The sequence below is a fragment of the Crocuta crocuta genome, unplaced genomic scaffold, assembly GCF_008692635.1.
Source record: "Crocuta crocuta isolate KB4526 unplaced genomic scaffold, BGI_CrCroc_1.0 scaffold168, whole genome shotgun sequence".
NCBI classification, from domain to species: domain Eukaryota; kingdom Metazoa; phylum Chordata; class Mammalia; order Carnivora; family Hyaenidae; genus Crocuta; species Crocuta crocuta.
In genome coordinates this window covers 6,995,006-7,012,415 of record NW_027532591.1, presented here as the reverse complement: position 1 = coordinate 7,012,415, position 17,410 = coordinate 6,995,006, and the positions used below count along the sequence as shown (strand labels likewise).

At 44.3% G+C, this 17,410-nt stretch overlaps 1 protein-coding gene across 1 annotated transcript in view; it reads left to right on the top strand.

Moving 5' to 3' along the window:
* Positions 1-17,410, top strand: part of USP24 (ubiquitin specific peptidase 24) — a 107,742-nt gene that overhangs the window by 74,967 nt on the left and 15,365 nt on the right. Inside the window, exons 48-58 of the mRNA XM_077779788.1 lie at positions 276-496; positions 1,009-1,133; positions 2,391-2,532; positions 3,216-3,366; positions 4,567-4,662; positions 5,321-5,424; positions 6,972-7,085; positions 11,187-11,283; positions 13,908-14,024; positions 14,707-14,799; positions 16,767-16,869. Of these exons, the coding sequence (XP_077635914.1) occupies positions 276-496; positions 1,009-1,133; positions 2,391-2,532; positions 3,216-3,366; positions 4,567-4,662; positions 5,321-5,424; positions 6,972-7,085; positions 11,187-11,283; positions 13,908-14,024; positions 14,707-14,799; positions 16,767-16,869 (1,363 nt within the window). The remainder of the gene's footprint in view (positions 1-275; positions 497-1,008; positions 1,134-2,390; positions 2,533-3,215; positions 3,367-4,566; positions 4,663-5,320; positions 5,425-6,971; positions 7,086-11,186; positions 11,284-13,907; positions 14,025-14,706; positions 14,800-16,766; positions 16,870-17,410) is intronic.

Genomic DNA, 17,410 nt, shown 5'->3' with positions numbered 1-17,410 from the left:
CTTACCACCATTCCCTCACTTTTTTCCCCCCGCTGTTTACTTTTTACATGTTTAACTTTCATCTCCACTGTGAAAGGCTGTGGCGTCAGCGTGCTTGTCTTAAGCCGCGCTGCCCATAGACGGGCAGATCTGCACACAGCCCCCGTGTCGGGACCGTGGGGAGGGAGGCCCGGCCAGAACCAGGAGAACATCCCTCTTACTTGAGTCTGACGTGACTGGATATTGCTGTGTATGTTACTCATCAACACGACTGTGGTCCTTCTGCTTTTAAATAGTTTCCCTGGATGCTAAACATGGAGCCTTACACAGTCTCAGGAATGGCTCGCCAAGATTCGTCTTCGGAAGTTGGTGAAAACGGGCGAAGTATGGACCAGGGAGGTGGAGGATCCCCACGAAAAAAAGTCGCCCTCACTGAAAACTATGAACTTGTCGGAGTCATTGTCCACAGCGGGCAGGCACATGCGGGTCACTACTATTCCTTCATTAAAGACCGACGGTAAGGACTCACGCCAGCCNGTCCCTCCTCCACTCCCCCTGCCCTCTTGTGTCCTTCCCCTTCTCCTCCTGCCCTCCTCTGTCCCTCCTCCACTCCCCCTGCTCTCTTATGTCCTTCCCCTGCTCCCCCTGGCCTCCTGTCTCTCCTCTACTCCCCCTCTCTTCTGTTCCTCCTCCACTTCCCTGCCCTGGTGTATCTCTCCTCCACTCCCTCTGCCCTCCTATGCCTCTCCTCTCCTCTCCCTGCCCTATATTATCAGCCATGCTTATGAGTGTAGTGCAAAGAAGCTTTTACATTGCTCCTTTCGTCATATTTCATATTGGATTTTTAAAACTTAGTAACAGTTTTTATCTCTTTGGTTTGAAAAGTTGTTTTAGAAACTTAAGGGTTTTTCTTGGATATTTTCAAATGGTAGTTATCTGCTCGATTTGTAGACAATACATAGAGACAAAGGCGGGGGAGGGGCATGTTGGGTTTTCATCTTATAACATGTGTTTCCCTGTGGGCTCCAGGGGGTGTGGAAAAGGAAAGTGGTACAAGTTTAACGACACAGTCATAGAAGAATTTGACCTAAATGATGAGACCCTGGAGTATGAATGCTTTGGAGGAGAATACAGACCAAAAGTTTATGATCAAAGTAAGTATTTACAAGTGGATGTTTCACATTAGTTTTTTTTTTTTTAACTTACAGTTTTCTATCAAATTGGAGGTCATATTCTTTACGTAAAAATGTAATTTTATTCTTTTTACATACCACTGTATGATCCCCTGTTCCCGCTGTTTAGATCCACAAATTCCTTGGTAGGCAGAGTAAAAACATTCAAGCTGCTTACAGAACGTTTTTTAAAATAATTCCAGTGCAGCAGCAGCAGGTGATGGAGGAAGAGGAAGAAATGAATATCAGAGAAAAACTAATGAACACAGAATTTCAACCTTAAAAATTGTTTCAGAAGAAGTAGTTGTCTGCTCAAACTCTCACATTTCCTTTTCACTTACAGAGAGGCACGATGAATTAGAGAAGACCTCTCTAACACACTGTGTTTCTGTAACCACATTTATTATGCAGCATGGCAGTCTTTCCCTCCACAGCCCCCCCCCCCCCCCCCCCCCCGCCCAAACNGCCAAAGAAAAAAGTATGAGGAAAAGGACATCACAGAATCCAATCAGAATTTGCCATTTGGGGAAAAAACATTTTGTAGACATCTTGGCATTTCTGAAACCTGATTTTGCAATATATCAGGGGCATTTAAAATTTTCTACCTGCATAAGTAAGTCACAAGGATGGAAAGTAAGCATAGGAAACAGAGACAATAATATCGTAGTAAAGCTGTGTGGCAACAGATGGTGACTGCACTTGTCTTGGTGAGCATTTCGTAACGTATATAATTGTCAAAACACTATGTTGGATACCTAAAGCTAGTATGTCAACTATACTTCAATTAAAAATTAAAATTAAAAAATATTCTACCTCTGTGTCAGATTTTGATACCGTACCATGGTAGTCCTGCATCTGGTAAAATAGTAACCTTTAATGGTTAAATATAGTGCTGTTGCCAAAACTTACCTAGATTGAGCTGTTCTATGCAGAAATGGCCAAGGCCAATTATAATCCCATCCTGTGCCACAGAACTTTTTAAATGTTCCTTGCCTTTTGATTAAATCCAGACTTGCCTAGGAATGTCTGTCCCCTTCACCACATTGCTGTACACCTTCCTCCCAGCTCTTCCAAATCACCTTCCAAGCAGGATGGTACAGGACACGCATTTTACTTACACTTGCGTTTAATTTTTGTAAACACGTGCTGGATTCGTGGGCCTTTATTTCAGATTGTCAAGATAAGACACCCTTTTAAACTTATTTACAAAGACTTCTTTCTTCGTGTCTGGTTGTAAAGCAAACCCGTATACAGATGTACGCCGAAGATACTGGAATGCCTATATGCTCTTCTACCAAAGGGTCTCTGATCAGAACTCCCCAGTTTTACCAAAGAAAAGTCGAGTCAGTGTGGTACGGCAGGAAGCTGAGGATCTCTCTCTGTGAGTTTCTCTTCCGCGTAATTTGCTGTGTGATTTCAGTAGGTGATCATTGTAATCATGAGTATGCTGTTGGGGATTTAAAGGTAATTTGGTAAACAAGCAAGAGAGAAATTCTAAAAAGAAAATGAGTAAATCTCTTTACCCCTTTTCTTATGGCCACCTGTTTATTATTTCCTTGGCAGAAGTTATTTTGTATTTAGAACATGCATGTAGGGGCACCTGGGTGGCTCAGTCAGTTGAGCATCCAACTTTGGCTCAGATCGTGATCTCATGGTTTGTGAGTTTGAATCCTGTGTCAGGCTCTCTGCTGTCAGCACAGAGCCTGCTTCAGATCCTCTGTCCCCCTCTCTCTCTGCCCTCCACTTTCAAAAATAAATAAATATTCAAAATATTTTTTTTTAAAGAACACGCATGTAAATTATTTCATTCTAGAATTGAGATTTTTTTTTTCCAATCTCAGCTTTTATCGGATACACTTTGTATCCAAAGTGTATCACTTTGTCAGTACCATGGTTTTTTTTAAGTTTTTGTTGTTTATGAATTTGCCTTTTAATATATTGGGTGGGGAAAAGTTTGCAGTTTATGATTAAGTCTCGTACCCTGTGTACATAAGTGTGTCAGCTTGCGGTAACTGCTAAAACAGCAACCACTTTACACAGACGGTTTTCTGATTCTGTCCTTAGGTCAGCGCCATCCTCACCGGAAATTTCACCTCAGTCCTCTCCTCGACCCCATAGGCCTAACAATGACCGGCTCTCTATTCTAACCAAGCTGGTTAAAAAAGGCGAGAAAAAAGGGCTATTTGTGGAGAAAATGCCTGCTCGAATATACCAGGTAAGAACCATGTAAATTCTAAGGGAGAAAAATCAGATAGAAGTCAAAATCCACCCAGTAGGTCCACAAGTACTCCTGGCGGGCTCCTTATGGACTTGGTTGGACCGAGTGCCTCATGCAGCCCACCTCGTCTCACGAGTGTTTCATACCAGGTCATAGAGGTAGCCGCAGACTCAAGGTGGCCAGCACTGTCACGGGCCTGCTCTGTGACTGGGGTTGCCACAGATACACAAGTGAGAGGGAGTGGCCAGGAAAAACAAACACTGTTGGAACTAACTTTCTGGAGAGGAAAGTAAGTGAGGGTTCGTATCTTTGGGTAAAAGGAGTATGACAGTGATGACCGTCAATTATTGAATATCTACTCTGTGCCACATGCTTTAAACAAATCCTTAATTCTAGAAAACCTTTGTGAAGTAGTGGGTTTTATTCCCATTTTTCAGATGAAAAAACTGAGCTCAGAAAAGTGTGAGGCACCTGGGTGGCTCAGTCAGTTGAGCATCTGACTGTTGATTTCGGCTCAGGTCATGATCTTACAGTTCGGGTTCGTGAGATTGAGCCCTGTGTTGGGCTCTGCACTGGCAGCATGGGGTCTTCTTGGGATTCTCTCTCTTCCTCTTTCTCTTCCCCTGTCCCCACTCACACAACTGTGCACTCCCCAAAATAAAAAAATAAACTTTAAAAAGGGGGAGGAGGAGAGAATGACCTGCCAGTTCACAGAACCAGGATTTAAATTGAGAACTGTCCAACTACCCAGTCCAGGCTTTATACACTAAGTCATCAAAAGCTGAGTAGCTACAACCAGAGAATTTAAGAAAACTCTGGAGTGTTTCATTAAGAGAGATTTAAGCCATCTGAACAAGGAAAGCGTGAAGTTGGTTGTACTTGGGAAAGCTCTCTTTGTTCCTTCCAACCCAAAATAACCTGGTTTGAAGTCACTTGTCCTTCATGTAATGGCTTTCCTAAGTTTCCCAAAAGAATTTGGTTTGATGAATAATAATTCGCCTTCTTACAGCTTCTTATATTTGAAAGGAAGATTTTCCTCTCTCCCTGGTTAAAATTTCAAAGCTCTAGAGAAGGGTTTTTGCGAACCTTTTCTAACCTAATATAAAACCCTTTCTACCTAATGTATCATTAAAAATACCTTCCACGTGCTGAATATTTTCCCGTTTCTTAAAAATAATTACTGATTTTCTTTTGTAGATGGTGAGAGATGAAAACCTCAAGTTTATGAAGAATAGAGATGTGTACAGTAGTGATTATTTCAGTTTTGTTTTGTCTTTAGCGTCACTGAATGCTGTAAGTACTAGTTGGCTTGTTAGTCAGGGACTAAGAAAGCAGAGTGAAATCTGTCCGCTCAAGCGTTCAGTGACTCCTCCTCACCCTCGGCTGTTAGCATTCAGATTAGATGCCCAGAACATTCCCACACCTAATGTCACTTACTGGGTAATATGAAGATACAGTCAGTGCTCCAAACATATAAATACGCAGATTGTGAATGGGTGTGGGTTTCCACATACTGGCTTTTTAAAGTGCTTTTCAACTTTATAAGGAATATCTAAGAATAGCCACGAGGTGAGGGCAGTGAATATTGGGCTTTGTGGAGATTAATTTGTCCTAATCTGTCATCATACATTTTCAGACTCAAGATGAACTTCCAAGTACTTTTTTTTCTTGAGTACCATGATTATAATTCGCCAGTAAGGGAAAAACTTTCTTTGTTGACATTGCTTAACATCCTATGGTCTAAAAGCTCTATTTTGAGAAGGCTTCATTAAAAACTGAAGAGGGTGTCTTTTCTTAACCTTTTTAAAAATTTAAATGGAACATTTTCTATAATAAGCTGGCTAGCGTTTTCTTATTCGTGTTTAACTTGTTATAAGTCATTATTCAATTCATTACATGTAATAATCTATAAAACACCTTTGAAAAACACTGTTTTTTCACTCTCTCTCAGACTAAATTAAAGCATCCGTATTATCCTTGCATGGCAAAGGTGAGCTTACAGCTTGCAATTCAGTTCCTTTTTCAAACTTACCTACGGACAAAGAAAAAACTCAGGTAAGAAACGATATGTTTTGATAGTCTGTTGTGGCAAAAGGCACTGATTAATTTGATTAAAATTGAATTTATAAATTCAAAGCATTGTGAAGGCACCTACCTAAATATGTTCAGGTTCCTATCTTTAAGGGATTTCTAGTCTCATAGGAAGGATAAATCAGAAGAAGCAAGGCATAAATGCTGTACGTCTATGGGAAGTGGACAAAATCATATCCAAATATGGGGATTGGGTAGGTGTTAAAGACATTGATATTCTCAGAGAATTTTGAAAGGCAAAAACAAACAGAGAATAATCTAAGTGAAAGGGGAAAACCTGAGTTAATAATAAGACTTGCCTGAAGAACTGTGAATGACTAGTGTTTTTGCTCAGACACCTAAGGGCTCACTGGAAGTGAGGTCAGATGTGGGCTTTGGAGGAGCCCATCAAGTGTCCTGAGTGCCACAGAGGGGATGAGACTTTGTTCAGTGGGAGATCATGGAGGGTTTTTGAACAGGGGGCAGCACATATGGAGACACGCTAGACTTGTGCAGCATGTGGTCCACTGTTGGTTTTTATCGTCAGCACCTGGAAGGTGCCGGACCCTTGATAGGTGCTGGGTGAAGATTTGTCTGGGAGTAAATGGGTGGGAGGCGAGGAGTCACTGCCCACTGACTGGAGGAGGTACCTGAGCAGGGAGGGACTGGGTAAGGAAGGCAGTTACAGTCAGAAGCCCAGTGCTGTTCTCAGTCTGGTCTCTCCTGCCGGCCCCATGCACTTCTCCAAGTAAGGGGAGGTTTGCAGACAGATTCTGCAATCAAGAAACAGTTGAGAAGAAACAAATAAAATGGCAACTTTATTTTCATGTGTAATAAAGATAAATTAAATGATACTCATCTTTATTTTTCTATTGAAAATGAAGGAATAATACGTTCCTTTTAATGTCTGGCATAGGACTAAGGAATTTCGTTACTTTTATTTGTGAGGTTTGCTTGAGCTGTGGGTACATTGGAGACCGTTTCCATTTTGTTTGTATTCACCATTTGGGGACTTGAGAGAGTAGAGGGGTGTTCTGTGAGGTCATGGGCAGTTGAGACATGATACCTCGTTGTCTGCCCAAATGTTTTCTTCTGTAAAGCTGGATACTAAAGGCTGTATCAGTGAGTGAAATATAAGAATGTTGATGTAGTGACCTGTTCTGAAGGCAGACGTTTTACGAGTGTCAGTTAGTTAAGCAAAACAATGCTACAGGTCAGACGTTTTTCCCGATTAAAATCGCTTGAGGAAGGTGCAAAAGATAAAAGTTAAGGCCTAAGACTTAAGCTTCTTCACATATTTTGTGAGGGGGAAGGGAAGGGCAGGGGATGGACAGATCATACCACAAACACCAAAAAATGCAAAGCGCTGGCTTCTGGGGTGCGTGGAGCCATGTTAGTCAGCGGTCATTGGGTATTCAACGTACGCTCTCTCCCACCTCCCCACAAATCGGGTAACTAAAACCAGAGTGATGCTCCACAGGGTGCTGTATGGGGGTCGGACTCCTTACATCTCGGCCTTTGCTCTTTTGCAGGGTTGACACTGAAGAATGGATCGCCACTATTGAAGCATTACTTTCCAAAAGTTTTGATGCTTGTCAGTGGCTTGTTGAATATTTCATTAGCTCTGAAGGACGAGAATTAATAAAGTAAGTGCCAAGATCTTTTAATTAATTAGAAGAAATCTGTGTCTCTTTCAGTGATTTAGAGCTGCAATTTCTTGTGACTATTTTTATTTCTACTTGAAATTGCTTTTCCGATCAGAGTCCGTTTGGAACTTTTTTCCCTAGAAGCATGAGGAGACTTTTCACGTCACTCTGAAATCGTTCTTTCGTAAAACCCTCTCTGTTGGACTAGACTCCGACAAGCATTCCATGAGCGCAAGGAGAGTGTGTGTGCACGTAGCCACGTGCTCCCAGGCAGGCATGGCCTGACCTCTTGCCATGGCTCAGGATAAAAAATAATCTGCTTTTTCTGGTGAAAAGTCTAGATGCTCCAGTCACTGTGGAAGTTTACACTGTACTCCCAGCCATCCTTGGGCCCGTTTCTCTTGTCCTTGGGGAGTGCAGTACTCATGCAGGGGCTCTGTGATCTCAGTGCCCTTCGTCCCCAGTGCCCCCCCCTTCATCTCCTCACCCTTCACGCCTGCCAGGCTAGCACACCCCACCTCCAGCTAAGGACTTTGCCTTGGAATTCACTGAGAAAATACGAGTCACAGATGAGCAGGCCTCTGTCCCCAGCACATCAGAGCCTGTTCTCACCTTTCCTCCTGGCACTCTGGGGGACGTGGCCTTCTCGTCTCAAAATGAATCTCTCCATGAGCAAACCCTTTATCAGCTCTCATTCCTGCATCTTTACCTTCTAGAATTTTCTACAGAGTACTTCTGTCAGCATGCAGATATGCTGTGATATCTCTCAAACAGACAACAGAGAATTTGGAAATACAAGCCCCTTTCATAGGGAGCTTATAGTCTGGTGGCTTGTTAGCTGATTGAGACTCTTGAGCCCATATTCTTTTCATCTCTAGGTCTGAGCTCCAGGCACTCATTTGCTTACTTGATATCTCTACTTCTTTCTCTAATCTACATCAAACAGCAACAGACGTGGGGTTTTTTTTGTTTTTTTTTAATAAAATGGATCTACATTACTTCTCTGCTTGAAAATTCTTTGGTGGGTTCCTGTCAGATTCATAAAATCCACAGCCTTTACGTAACCCACAAAGCCTTGAAAACGGTCTTGTTTCAGTTTCCTCACACTGGCTTATTGATTCCTTCAACACGCTAAGCTTTCTCTTCCTGCCTAAAGACCCTTGCACCTTTATTGCTTCTATCTGGAACATTCCCCCATCCAGTCCTGCATCTTATCCTTCAGATGTCAGAGAAGCCATCCCATCCTGATGAGCCTGTCTAAAGCCAGTCTGCACAGTTGGTCTGCTCTGCTGTTTTGCCTGTCTCCTCACTAAACTCTGGCTTCTTGAGGGCAGAAGCTAAGCCTGTTTGGTTCCCTGCTGTACACAGAGCCTGGAACGTAGTAAGCACTCCGATGTTTGTGGGTGTGTGCGTACATGTGTGCACACGTGCACGTAACACACAAATAGAGCAAGTAACCATTCGTATGTGCCTGGCCCTTTGGGGTTTGCCTTGAGATAAGCTTTCCCCGTTTTTCCAGTGCAACTCCAAGCCTCTTCCCAATAGTAACAAGTTAACTGTCCTAGAATCATCGTGTATTTGGAAGGAACATGGCAAATATTTTAGTGTGTTCCCTTATATCCAACCAGGCTTGCTTTGAGATATTTCCAGAAGAACTTGGTGACTCTGGGAGTATGTTTGGTTTCTTAGTGCTCCTCCTGGTTAAGAACCCCAATGAATTACCTAACCTGAATTCTTCCTGAGAGAGTTTATTATATTTTTGTCTCTTTATCACTGTCAATTTGTCACTGTCGGTTGCTGATTTTATAATTTTATAATTCTGTTTTTAAGATCACGTAGGTTACCATTGTTACACTAAAATAGCTGTCTGTGTGAAGGCGCTGCTGCTCTTAGGTCAGAACTATTCAGTGTAGTGCCTTTNCAAGCGGAAAGTGGCCTTGGTAGTTGTGTGTTTTTTTTTTTTTTTTTTTTTTTTTTTTGGCAATGGTTAAATGTAACCATAATTATAAAAATCTGAAGTTGTACTAAGCACTGCTTGGAAATTGATCTGTATCAAAAATTAACCTCAAAACTGCTAAATGAAGAAAGAGTATTTTACATCTTTAAAAAAGTATTTGCTGTGGAAGCATTTAAACATAGAGTAGCCAGAATGAGAGCCCTGCTCTGTACCACTTTCCGGGCCCGGTTCCCAGCACTGTGCCCACCCTGTTGCCCACCTCTCTCTCACAGGCCTGCTTTTTTTCCTCAAGTATTTTAAAGTAAGTCTCAGACATCGTGTAATTTCACTATAAATTTTTCTAAAAGGTAGTTTTTTTAAAAAAGTAAGCACTTTACCATGACCACTCTAACGTACTTCTCTTATGTCATCCTAAATCCAGTCCATATTCAGATTTACCCAGGCATCTCAAAAAAGTTCATTCTNCATGACCCAAGTGAAAGCCGGACGCTTAACCGACTAAGCCACCCAGGCGCCCCTGTCTGTCAGGACTCTTAATCTACAATTGCTCCTTTCCCCACCACCTCCCTTTTAGTCCTGCCACTTTTTTGAGGGGCACCCTGGCCATTTGCCCCATAGAAGTCCCCACGTTGCGGATTTGTCCGCGTTCTCATAGTGCCTCCCGGCGTCTGTGATAGGAAATGTGGAGCGGCCCCTGGGGACGGGCTTTCCAGAAGACTCGTACCCGATTCTGATGAAGCCTCTGGAGCTGAATGTTACAGGCCCACTTGTCACCTTGTGGCTGCCTCTTAAAGTCTCCATGCATTTTGAATACAGCCTTTTCAGTCTGGTGCTAATTAGCTAGCTCATAGCTCAGCAATTCCGGGGATGAGCAGCAGAGTGAGCTCGGAAAGCTCCACTCTGGTCTCCCTCTGGGGAGAAGGCAGGGTTCTCCATGTACCCCTGAAAGGGGAGGAAGGAAGTGCCAATGCTGCACTCACACAGGAACCAGAGCGGCCTTCTGCTGTCACCTGGAGGGCATGGTCGTCGGCATTGGGCTGTATTTAAACCTTCCCTATGGAATCATGCAGACTTCCTGTTAAGAAGTATTAGAAAAGAGGGGCGCCTGAGGGGTTAAGCGTCTGACTTTCACTTAGGTCATGATCTCGCGGTTCGTGGGTTCGAGCCCCGCGTCGGGCTCTGTGCTGACAGCCAGTTCAGAGCCTGGAGCCTATTTCAGAGTCTNAGCCAGTATACAAACATATGTTATTACTGTCCCTCCTAAAAAAAAAAAAAAAAAAAAAAAAAAAAAAAAAAAGAAGTATTAGAAAAGATAGATGGGTTTCCACTCTGCCGATTACAGAAGGGGTTGTCCCACGGAAGCGAGTGTTTGAAGCAGAGCACAAAGCGTGGCCGGAGAAGCACGCTGTCCGGCATCCCGCCCTCCTTAGCCCCAAGAGCAGGGCCCCTGCCCACGCCACCTCTGCCTCTGAGGCTGCTGCACCCCCACTCTGCGCATGGAAGGGATTGAATTAGATCATGCGCTTGCAGGGCTCTGCGGTAGCTGATGCACCCCAGCAGTGCGGAGACCATGGAGGCGGTCATCACCGTCGTCCCTGTCACAAAGGAGAAAGGAAGGGAAGCCCCACCTCTGGTTTGGGGAGTTAGGTAACAAGGCTTGGGAAGAGGAGAGGAGGGGAGGGGAGGAGGGGGGAGGAAAAAGATAGAAATCGTGGTGCACAGGTGGAGTAGAAGGGGCCGTGTTGATTCTGAACTTCGGTGTCTTACTCTGAGAAATTCAAGGGGTACCCCTGGGAGAATTCTGGAGCCGACAGAATTTATAAAATTTTAGGTCTTTTGCTTTCATATTTCTTTATGTCCATGTATCTCATTATGCTGTAACATTTATTACAAATACTCGTTTCAGGAGAAGTGGGGAAGAGGGGGGAAATCCTACCTTCAGCGCCCAGGGGTCTGCTTTTCCTGTTTGGCCTTCTTCCCCTGCACAGCAGCCTGAGATGGTGTCCCAAAGCTCTCGGGAGCCTTGACCCAAGAGCTTGGAGAGATTTTGTTTCTTGGACAGTCGGTGGGCCTGGTGTTGGGAAGGTTGGGTTACAGGAGTTCTTCTGCCTTCTCAGCACGCACCTTTTCCCTGTATGTTCTAGGATTTTCTTGCTGGAGTGCAGTGTGCGAGAAGTACGCGTTGCCGTGGCCACCGTTCTGGAGAAAACCCTAGACAGTGCCTTGTTTTATCAGGATAAGGTCGGTCTCGTTTCTTAAATGTGACGTCTATGTTCTGTTTTTACCAAGTGTCTTACATTGCCCATGGCGAGAGAGAGCGCCCAGGGTTGGAGTCTGGTAATTCTGCTGCGGAGAATGCGGCTCTTGCAGAGAATGCAGCTCCCGCAGACTGCCATTCTGATAAATGCCAGGGTAGAAGGTGTGCTGTCCTCACCTCCTTGCACCCCAGAAGTCAGGACAGCCTCAGGATTTGGGTCTTCTCTGGTCTGCTTCAGGCTTTTCTCTCTAGAGCGCTCCTTTCTCAGAGTCTTCTCCCAAGACTGTGTGTTCAGTTGCGCTGAGCTGAGACTAACCCGAGTCCAGAGACTCTAGTCTAGGCACACAGACATCCTGAGCTGCATTTGGCTTTGTCTCTTCCCTAACACGCTGTTTCCACGATCCAAACCTGTGGCTGGCAGCCAGGCCAAACTGTTCCGCCCATCCAGGACCGAGCAGCAGCCAGGTTGGCTTCTTCAGTGGAGCCTCCATTGCTCCTAACCTTTGTTCCTGTTCTCCTGGATTTCTTCTTCCTGATTCTCTTTTCTGCCACATATTTTCGGGTTTACAGTTCCACACATGCTAAAACAAACCGGGGTATTTATGACTATCCTCAAATTTCAAATATCCCCCTAAATTTTAAGTTTTAGGGAAATAAATGACATATACTGTAAGTCTGATTATTATTCAGTCTGTTATTAAGCCCTAGCAAATAGAGCCCTTCTTCTCAAGTTTGCTATTTCAAACAGCTGACACTACATGGAAAACTTTGAAAAATGTTGGTTTCAGATCTGATTGGCTCCTTGTAGACATTGGCTGGAGGCAGTGTGTCTCAGTGAACGGAATGCAGATTTTAGGAGTTGCTGCTTCAGATTCAGACGTTGGCTTTACTCTTCCACCTTGAGCAAGTCCTTTCGTGTTTTTTTTTTATTATAAAAAATTGTTTTAAGTTTATTTATTTTGAGAGAGAGAGAGCGCAAGTGGGGAAGGGGCAGAGAGACAGGGGGAGAGAGAGAAACCCAAACAGGCTCCTCACTGTCAGCACAGAGCCCAACGTGGAGCTCGAACCCACAAACCATGAGATCATGACCCATGCCAAAGTCGGACGCTTAACCGACTGAGCCACCCAGGCACCCCACAAGTCCTTGAAGAAAGATGCTAATCCAGGTACAGTACTTGGTACCCAGGCATTTAGTTCCTTCAACATTGCCTGACCCAGAGTTCACCATTAGACCAGGCAACCTAAGGAGCTTTGCTCAGCAAGAGTGAACAAGAAGGTCAAATAGGCCCTTTAGGGAGGATCTAGAAGAAGACCATAGCTCAATTCCAGGAATTGCAGGGAAGCTAAGGTCTACTCTAAGGCACTGGTTTTCAGTCAGTTTAAACAGCAGGACCGTTTTTCTCACCTTACCTGGATGCAGAATAGATAAAATCAGTCATTGGGAGCCGCCACGGACAGTTTGGATACCACTGCTCTTGAAGTACCCCCGTGGGGCTTTTCTCAGATACTTAACATCTGTCCTTCTTGCTGTCCTCCTTCCTCCCGTGTACCGACCCAAACAGAGGACCAGAGCAGAATTCATGCAGTCTCCCTCCAGATGGGGTCAGGCCATGGCCTAGTAAGTAGTCCACCAGCCCCTAGAGGCAGGACTGCAGGTGGTAGGAAGGGAAGGCAGTGGTGGAGGGCATAAGCATGGAAGCCATTGCCTCCGTGAGGTCGGTTTGCCATCCAGCTGACCTATTTTATATCTGTTTTCCGCCCCCCATGATGGAAATGGTGCCTCGGCCACCCACCTCGTATCGTAAAGTACTTTGAAAACAAAGTGCTATGTGGATGGTAGGTTCTGCTGTATTTACGACGAGTGCGACAGGCCGGGCGGGACTACTTCAGAAGCCCGTGAGCACCGGTCTTGAGGGGAGATGAGCTAACAGACGTAGTAAGCTGGTCTTAATTCTCCAGTCACAGATGAATTTCTAGGGACTTGTCCAAAAACAGTTGGGGTGGGAGGGAAAGAAGAAGCGATGTGATAACCAAAATGGTTTCTAAACAAATAAAATGTTTTTCAAAGCTTTCCATGAGGCGTCCGCGGGCTTTCAAGTAAGTTCACAGTTGAGTTGGTATCACCGTTGTCATTCTGTCAGGCTGTTGCTCCCCATTTTGCTCCATTGGCTTGATTTCCGGCCCCTATGCCTGTGTCTGTGTTTTTTATTCTTTGCATCTGTGATTATGTGAAGAAGTAGCATAGTGGAGGGGGGGATTCAGAGATGTTTCCTCTAAGCTCCCCCCACTTTTTTTTTTAAGAGACAGAGAGAAATTGGCCCTGTAACAAATGTGACCATTAGGCCAATGAGTCCCGCCCTTGAATCTGAAGCCTAGAGAACAGGACTAGGCTTTCCTCTTCATTGTTTCTACAGTACCAATCCTTCCCTGGAGGATAAAAAGTGATGATCTGTTTTTGCTCAAAGCATATATCCATCTGAATCTGAGACTGGAATGTATCAATCAGACATTCCTTTTGTTCTTGCGGTGATTTCCTTCAGATTAACCCCATTACAAATGTCTGGCTTATATTCTTTTTCTTTACGTGATTTCGTCTTTCCTCAACCAGTTAAAAAGCCTTCATCAGTTACTGGAGGTACTACTTGCTCTGTTGGATAAGGATGTCCCAGAAAACTGTAAAAACTGTGCTCAGTACTTTTTCCTGTTCAACACTTTTGTACAAAAGGTAAGTGATTTTTTTTTTCCTAATAACTTTTCTTTATATAGCAGATTTCTAGTCTAAAGGAATTTTTTATACATGGGAAAACCTTAAACTGGTCAATATTGGATCCAAAGATAAGGTTTTACGAATGTTTCTTCTTAAAAATCTTTATTTGTGGATTCTGTTACTTGCCTGAATTCTGATACAGGTAGATACAGTTACTCATTGATAGTAGGGGAGTTTGGTTGAAGACTAGAGCCTCCTTGCACGTCTGGCAGCCATGGTGAAGCAGCATGAGGTTGTCGAAACCCAAGAGTCTTTTAAACTACATTTTTAACCAGTACTTTCTGTGTGCAAATCATAGCATTCAAAAACTTACTGAACCCTGGGGGTGCCTGGGTGGCTCAGTTGGTTAAGCGTTGGACCTCGGCTCAGGTCACGATCTCACGGTTTGTGAGTTCGAGCCCCATGTCATACTCATTGCTGACAGCTCAGAGCCTGGAGCCTGCCTCAGATTCTGTGTCTCTGTCTCTCTTTGCCCCTCCCCTGCTCGCATCTGTCTCTTTCTTTCTCAAAAATAAATGGTAAAAAGCAAAACAAAAACAAACAAAATTGACCCCTTAAAACTTCTCATTTAACTGTGTTTTTAATATAAATTTCTATCTGGATAGACCTATAACTTGTCATTCTCGGTATCTTGTGACAGCAAGGTATTCGGGCTGGGGATCTTCTTCTGAGGCATTCAGCTCTGCGACACATGACCAGCTTTCTCCTCGGGGCCAACCGGCAAAACAATCAGGTAACGCCATCTACTTGAGGGCCCAGTGCGATGGCTGTGGTTTTGTCGCCACGTTGTCTCTCTTTGTAGGTGATGAATATATTTCATTTCGTAAGAGTCAGATACTAGTACTACATAACCTTTAACATTCTTTGGAGTTCCATTGTTTTACGGCCTCCTCAGAACTTAGCCTGATGATAACTCCTGGACATGACTAAGTAGAGTATCAGTCACAAGTGTGCTAGGAGGAGATATGGGCTCGGGGGGCAGGGGGCTCGGGGGCCTTTAGGAAATAGTGGCATTGGGACTTCCGCTTGCCCCCAGGACTGTGAGCAAGGCCATTCCAGTGGGAGTTGTAAGTGTGGTGCTGGTCACGAGGGCCAAGTTCAAATGGGAAGTTGAACGGTGATGCACTGAGTGATACTGTGGGTATAATGCTCACAGACAATGAAAGGGAAGCTGTGATAAATCGGGCTGAATATAGCAAAAGAAGACTCCCCTAGGGCGCCTGAGGGGCTCAGTCGGGTTAAGTGTCTGACTCTGGCCTGGGTCATGATCTCACGGTTCATGAGTTCGAGCCCCACGTTGGGCTCTGTGCTGACAGCTCAGAGCCTGAAGCCTGTTTCAGATTTTGTGTCTCCCCCCCTCTGCCCCTCCCCCACTCACAACCTGTCTCTCAAAAATGAATAAACATTAAAAAAACATTTAAGAAAGAGGACTCTCCTGTGTGGGGTGTCTGTATTGGTGTGTTTTTCCCATTACTGTATTTCTCTGTTTGATGGACTTAGCTGAACAGGGTGAGTGTGCACTGGTGATAGACACTGTTTAAGGAGTGTCTGTTCCGTGCCAGCACACTGCTTACTTTACACACCACACCTCTGCTACAGGTCAGTAAAATAAGCATTTTCCTCCCACTGTCAAGCAAGAATCAGAGCTCAGAGAAGCTCAGTGAATCACGTGAGGTCGCAGCTAACGCACTGTGGAGCCAGGGTTCCAGGGTTCCGACCCCGCTCTGCCTTCCCTGCTGTGTGGCGCGTCGCACAGGCACGCGTCCTTCTCCGTGAGGACACAGACATGTGGGCCCCGCCTCATCTGCCTCCTGCTGTGCCACCCATTGCCCTCTCCAGCAGTACAAACAAACGCTGCCGCCTTAGCGGGATCCGCGGGCTGGAATTTACAGGGTCTTGTACTTTGCTAGCAGACTCCATCGACACCGGTGATTGATTGATCCTGACTGTAATTTAAATAAGATTCAATTTTGTTCCTAGTGCTATGTAATTCATATTGTTTTGCCTTATGGAGCACATACAACATTGGAAACGTTTTGTTTCCTGGTTTTAATTTCCGTATTTTTTTTTCTTAATTTACACCCCAGTTAGTTAGCACATAATGCTTTCAGGAGTAGAGTCCAGTAATTCGTCCCCCGTGTATAATCCCCAGTGCTCCTCCCCACAGGTGTCTTCCTTAATGCCCCTTGTCTATTTAGTCCGTCCCCCTCCCCATCCTCACCGCCCCTCCAGGAGAACATTTCCACTTGTAATGTTTCATTTGGTCCTCGCAACCACGTAGTGGGCAGGTATGTTATCTCTGCCATTCCACAAAGAGGTCAGGCGCTGTCATGATAAAGAGCTTGCCGGCGTCCACCAAGCCCAGTGACTGGCAGTAGAGGGCCAGGCTCCCGCTCTCCGGCCTCCCGGGTTTTCCCCATCGTCCTGAGAGAGAGAGGAAAATCACCAGCACGTGAGCAGCGTTCTGCACCTGACTTCAGTACATAAATGGAACTGTTTCAGAACACAGTAGGTCAATAAGCAAGAAAAACTCTTAGGCTAGCTTAAAACCCACAACTTTTCTTATACTTTGATCTCTTCTACCAGACACTAAGAAAGAACTGTGGCTCAAAATATCATGAACCAGCCTATCCTTTCCCTTCTTTATCATAGTATTTCTAACCAGAACACTAATGCTCAGTCTATTTTCACTGTCGCCAGATACGTCGGTGGAGTTCGGCACAAGCACGAGAATTTGGGAATCTTCACAATACAGTGGCATTACTTGTTTTACATTCAGATGTCTCTTCCCAAAGGAACGTTGGTGAGCTTTAGTATATCTTTAATGCGGCAGAAGAAAGAAGAGAGTGAATTTGTCAGTAATGCACAGAGACTAATAATCTTAGCAATTAAGTGAATATTATTCTCGTTTGGCTATTTGATATTTGAGGAATACTTCATTTTTTTGTTTGTTTTAATGCATGTTAAATTTCACTTTAGTAGTTTGTCACAAGAGAAAGTCAGTCATTTATTTGGCGGGGAGGGGTGTACAAGTATTTTAAAAAAATACTCTAGGGTTAGAGGCCAATTCAGAATTCATTCATTGTATCCATTACCATAATTGGCACAGTTAATCTCGTAGGGAAAATAGCCAAGTGTGGGTTGGAGTCTCCTAGCTGTGTGAACTTGACCAAGCCACCCGACATTTTCAGTCCTCGATACAAAGTGGAAATATAAAAAGCATAGCTCCCCAGGTGTAATGAGGATTAATGAGATAAAATGTTAAAAGTACTTTGTAAAACTGAAGAGGAATCAGATGTAAGTTATGTCATGGACGTGTGTTTGGATATAAGAGGTAGCTGGTA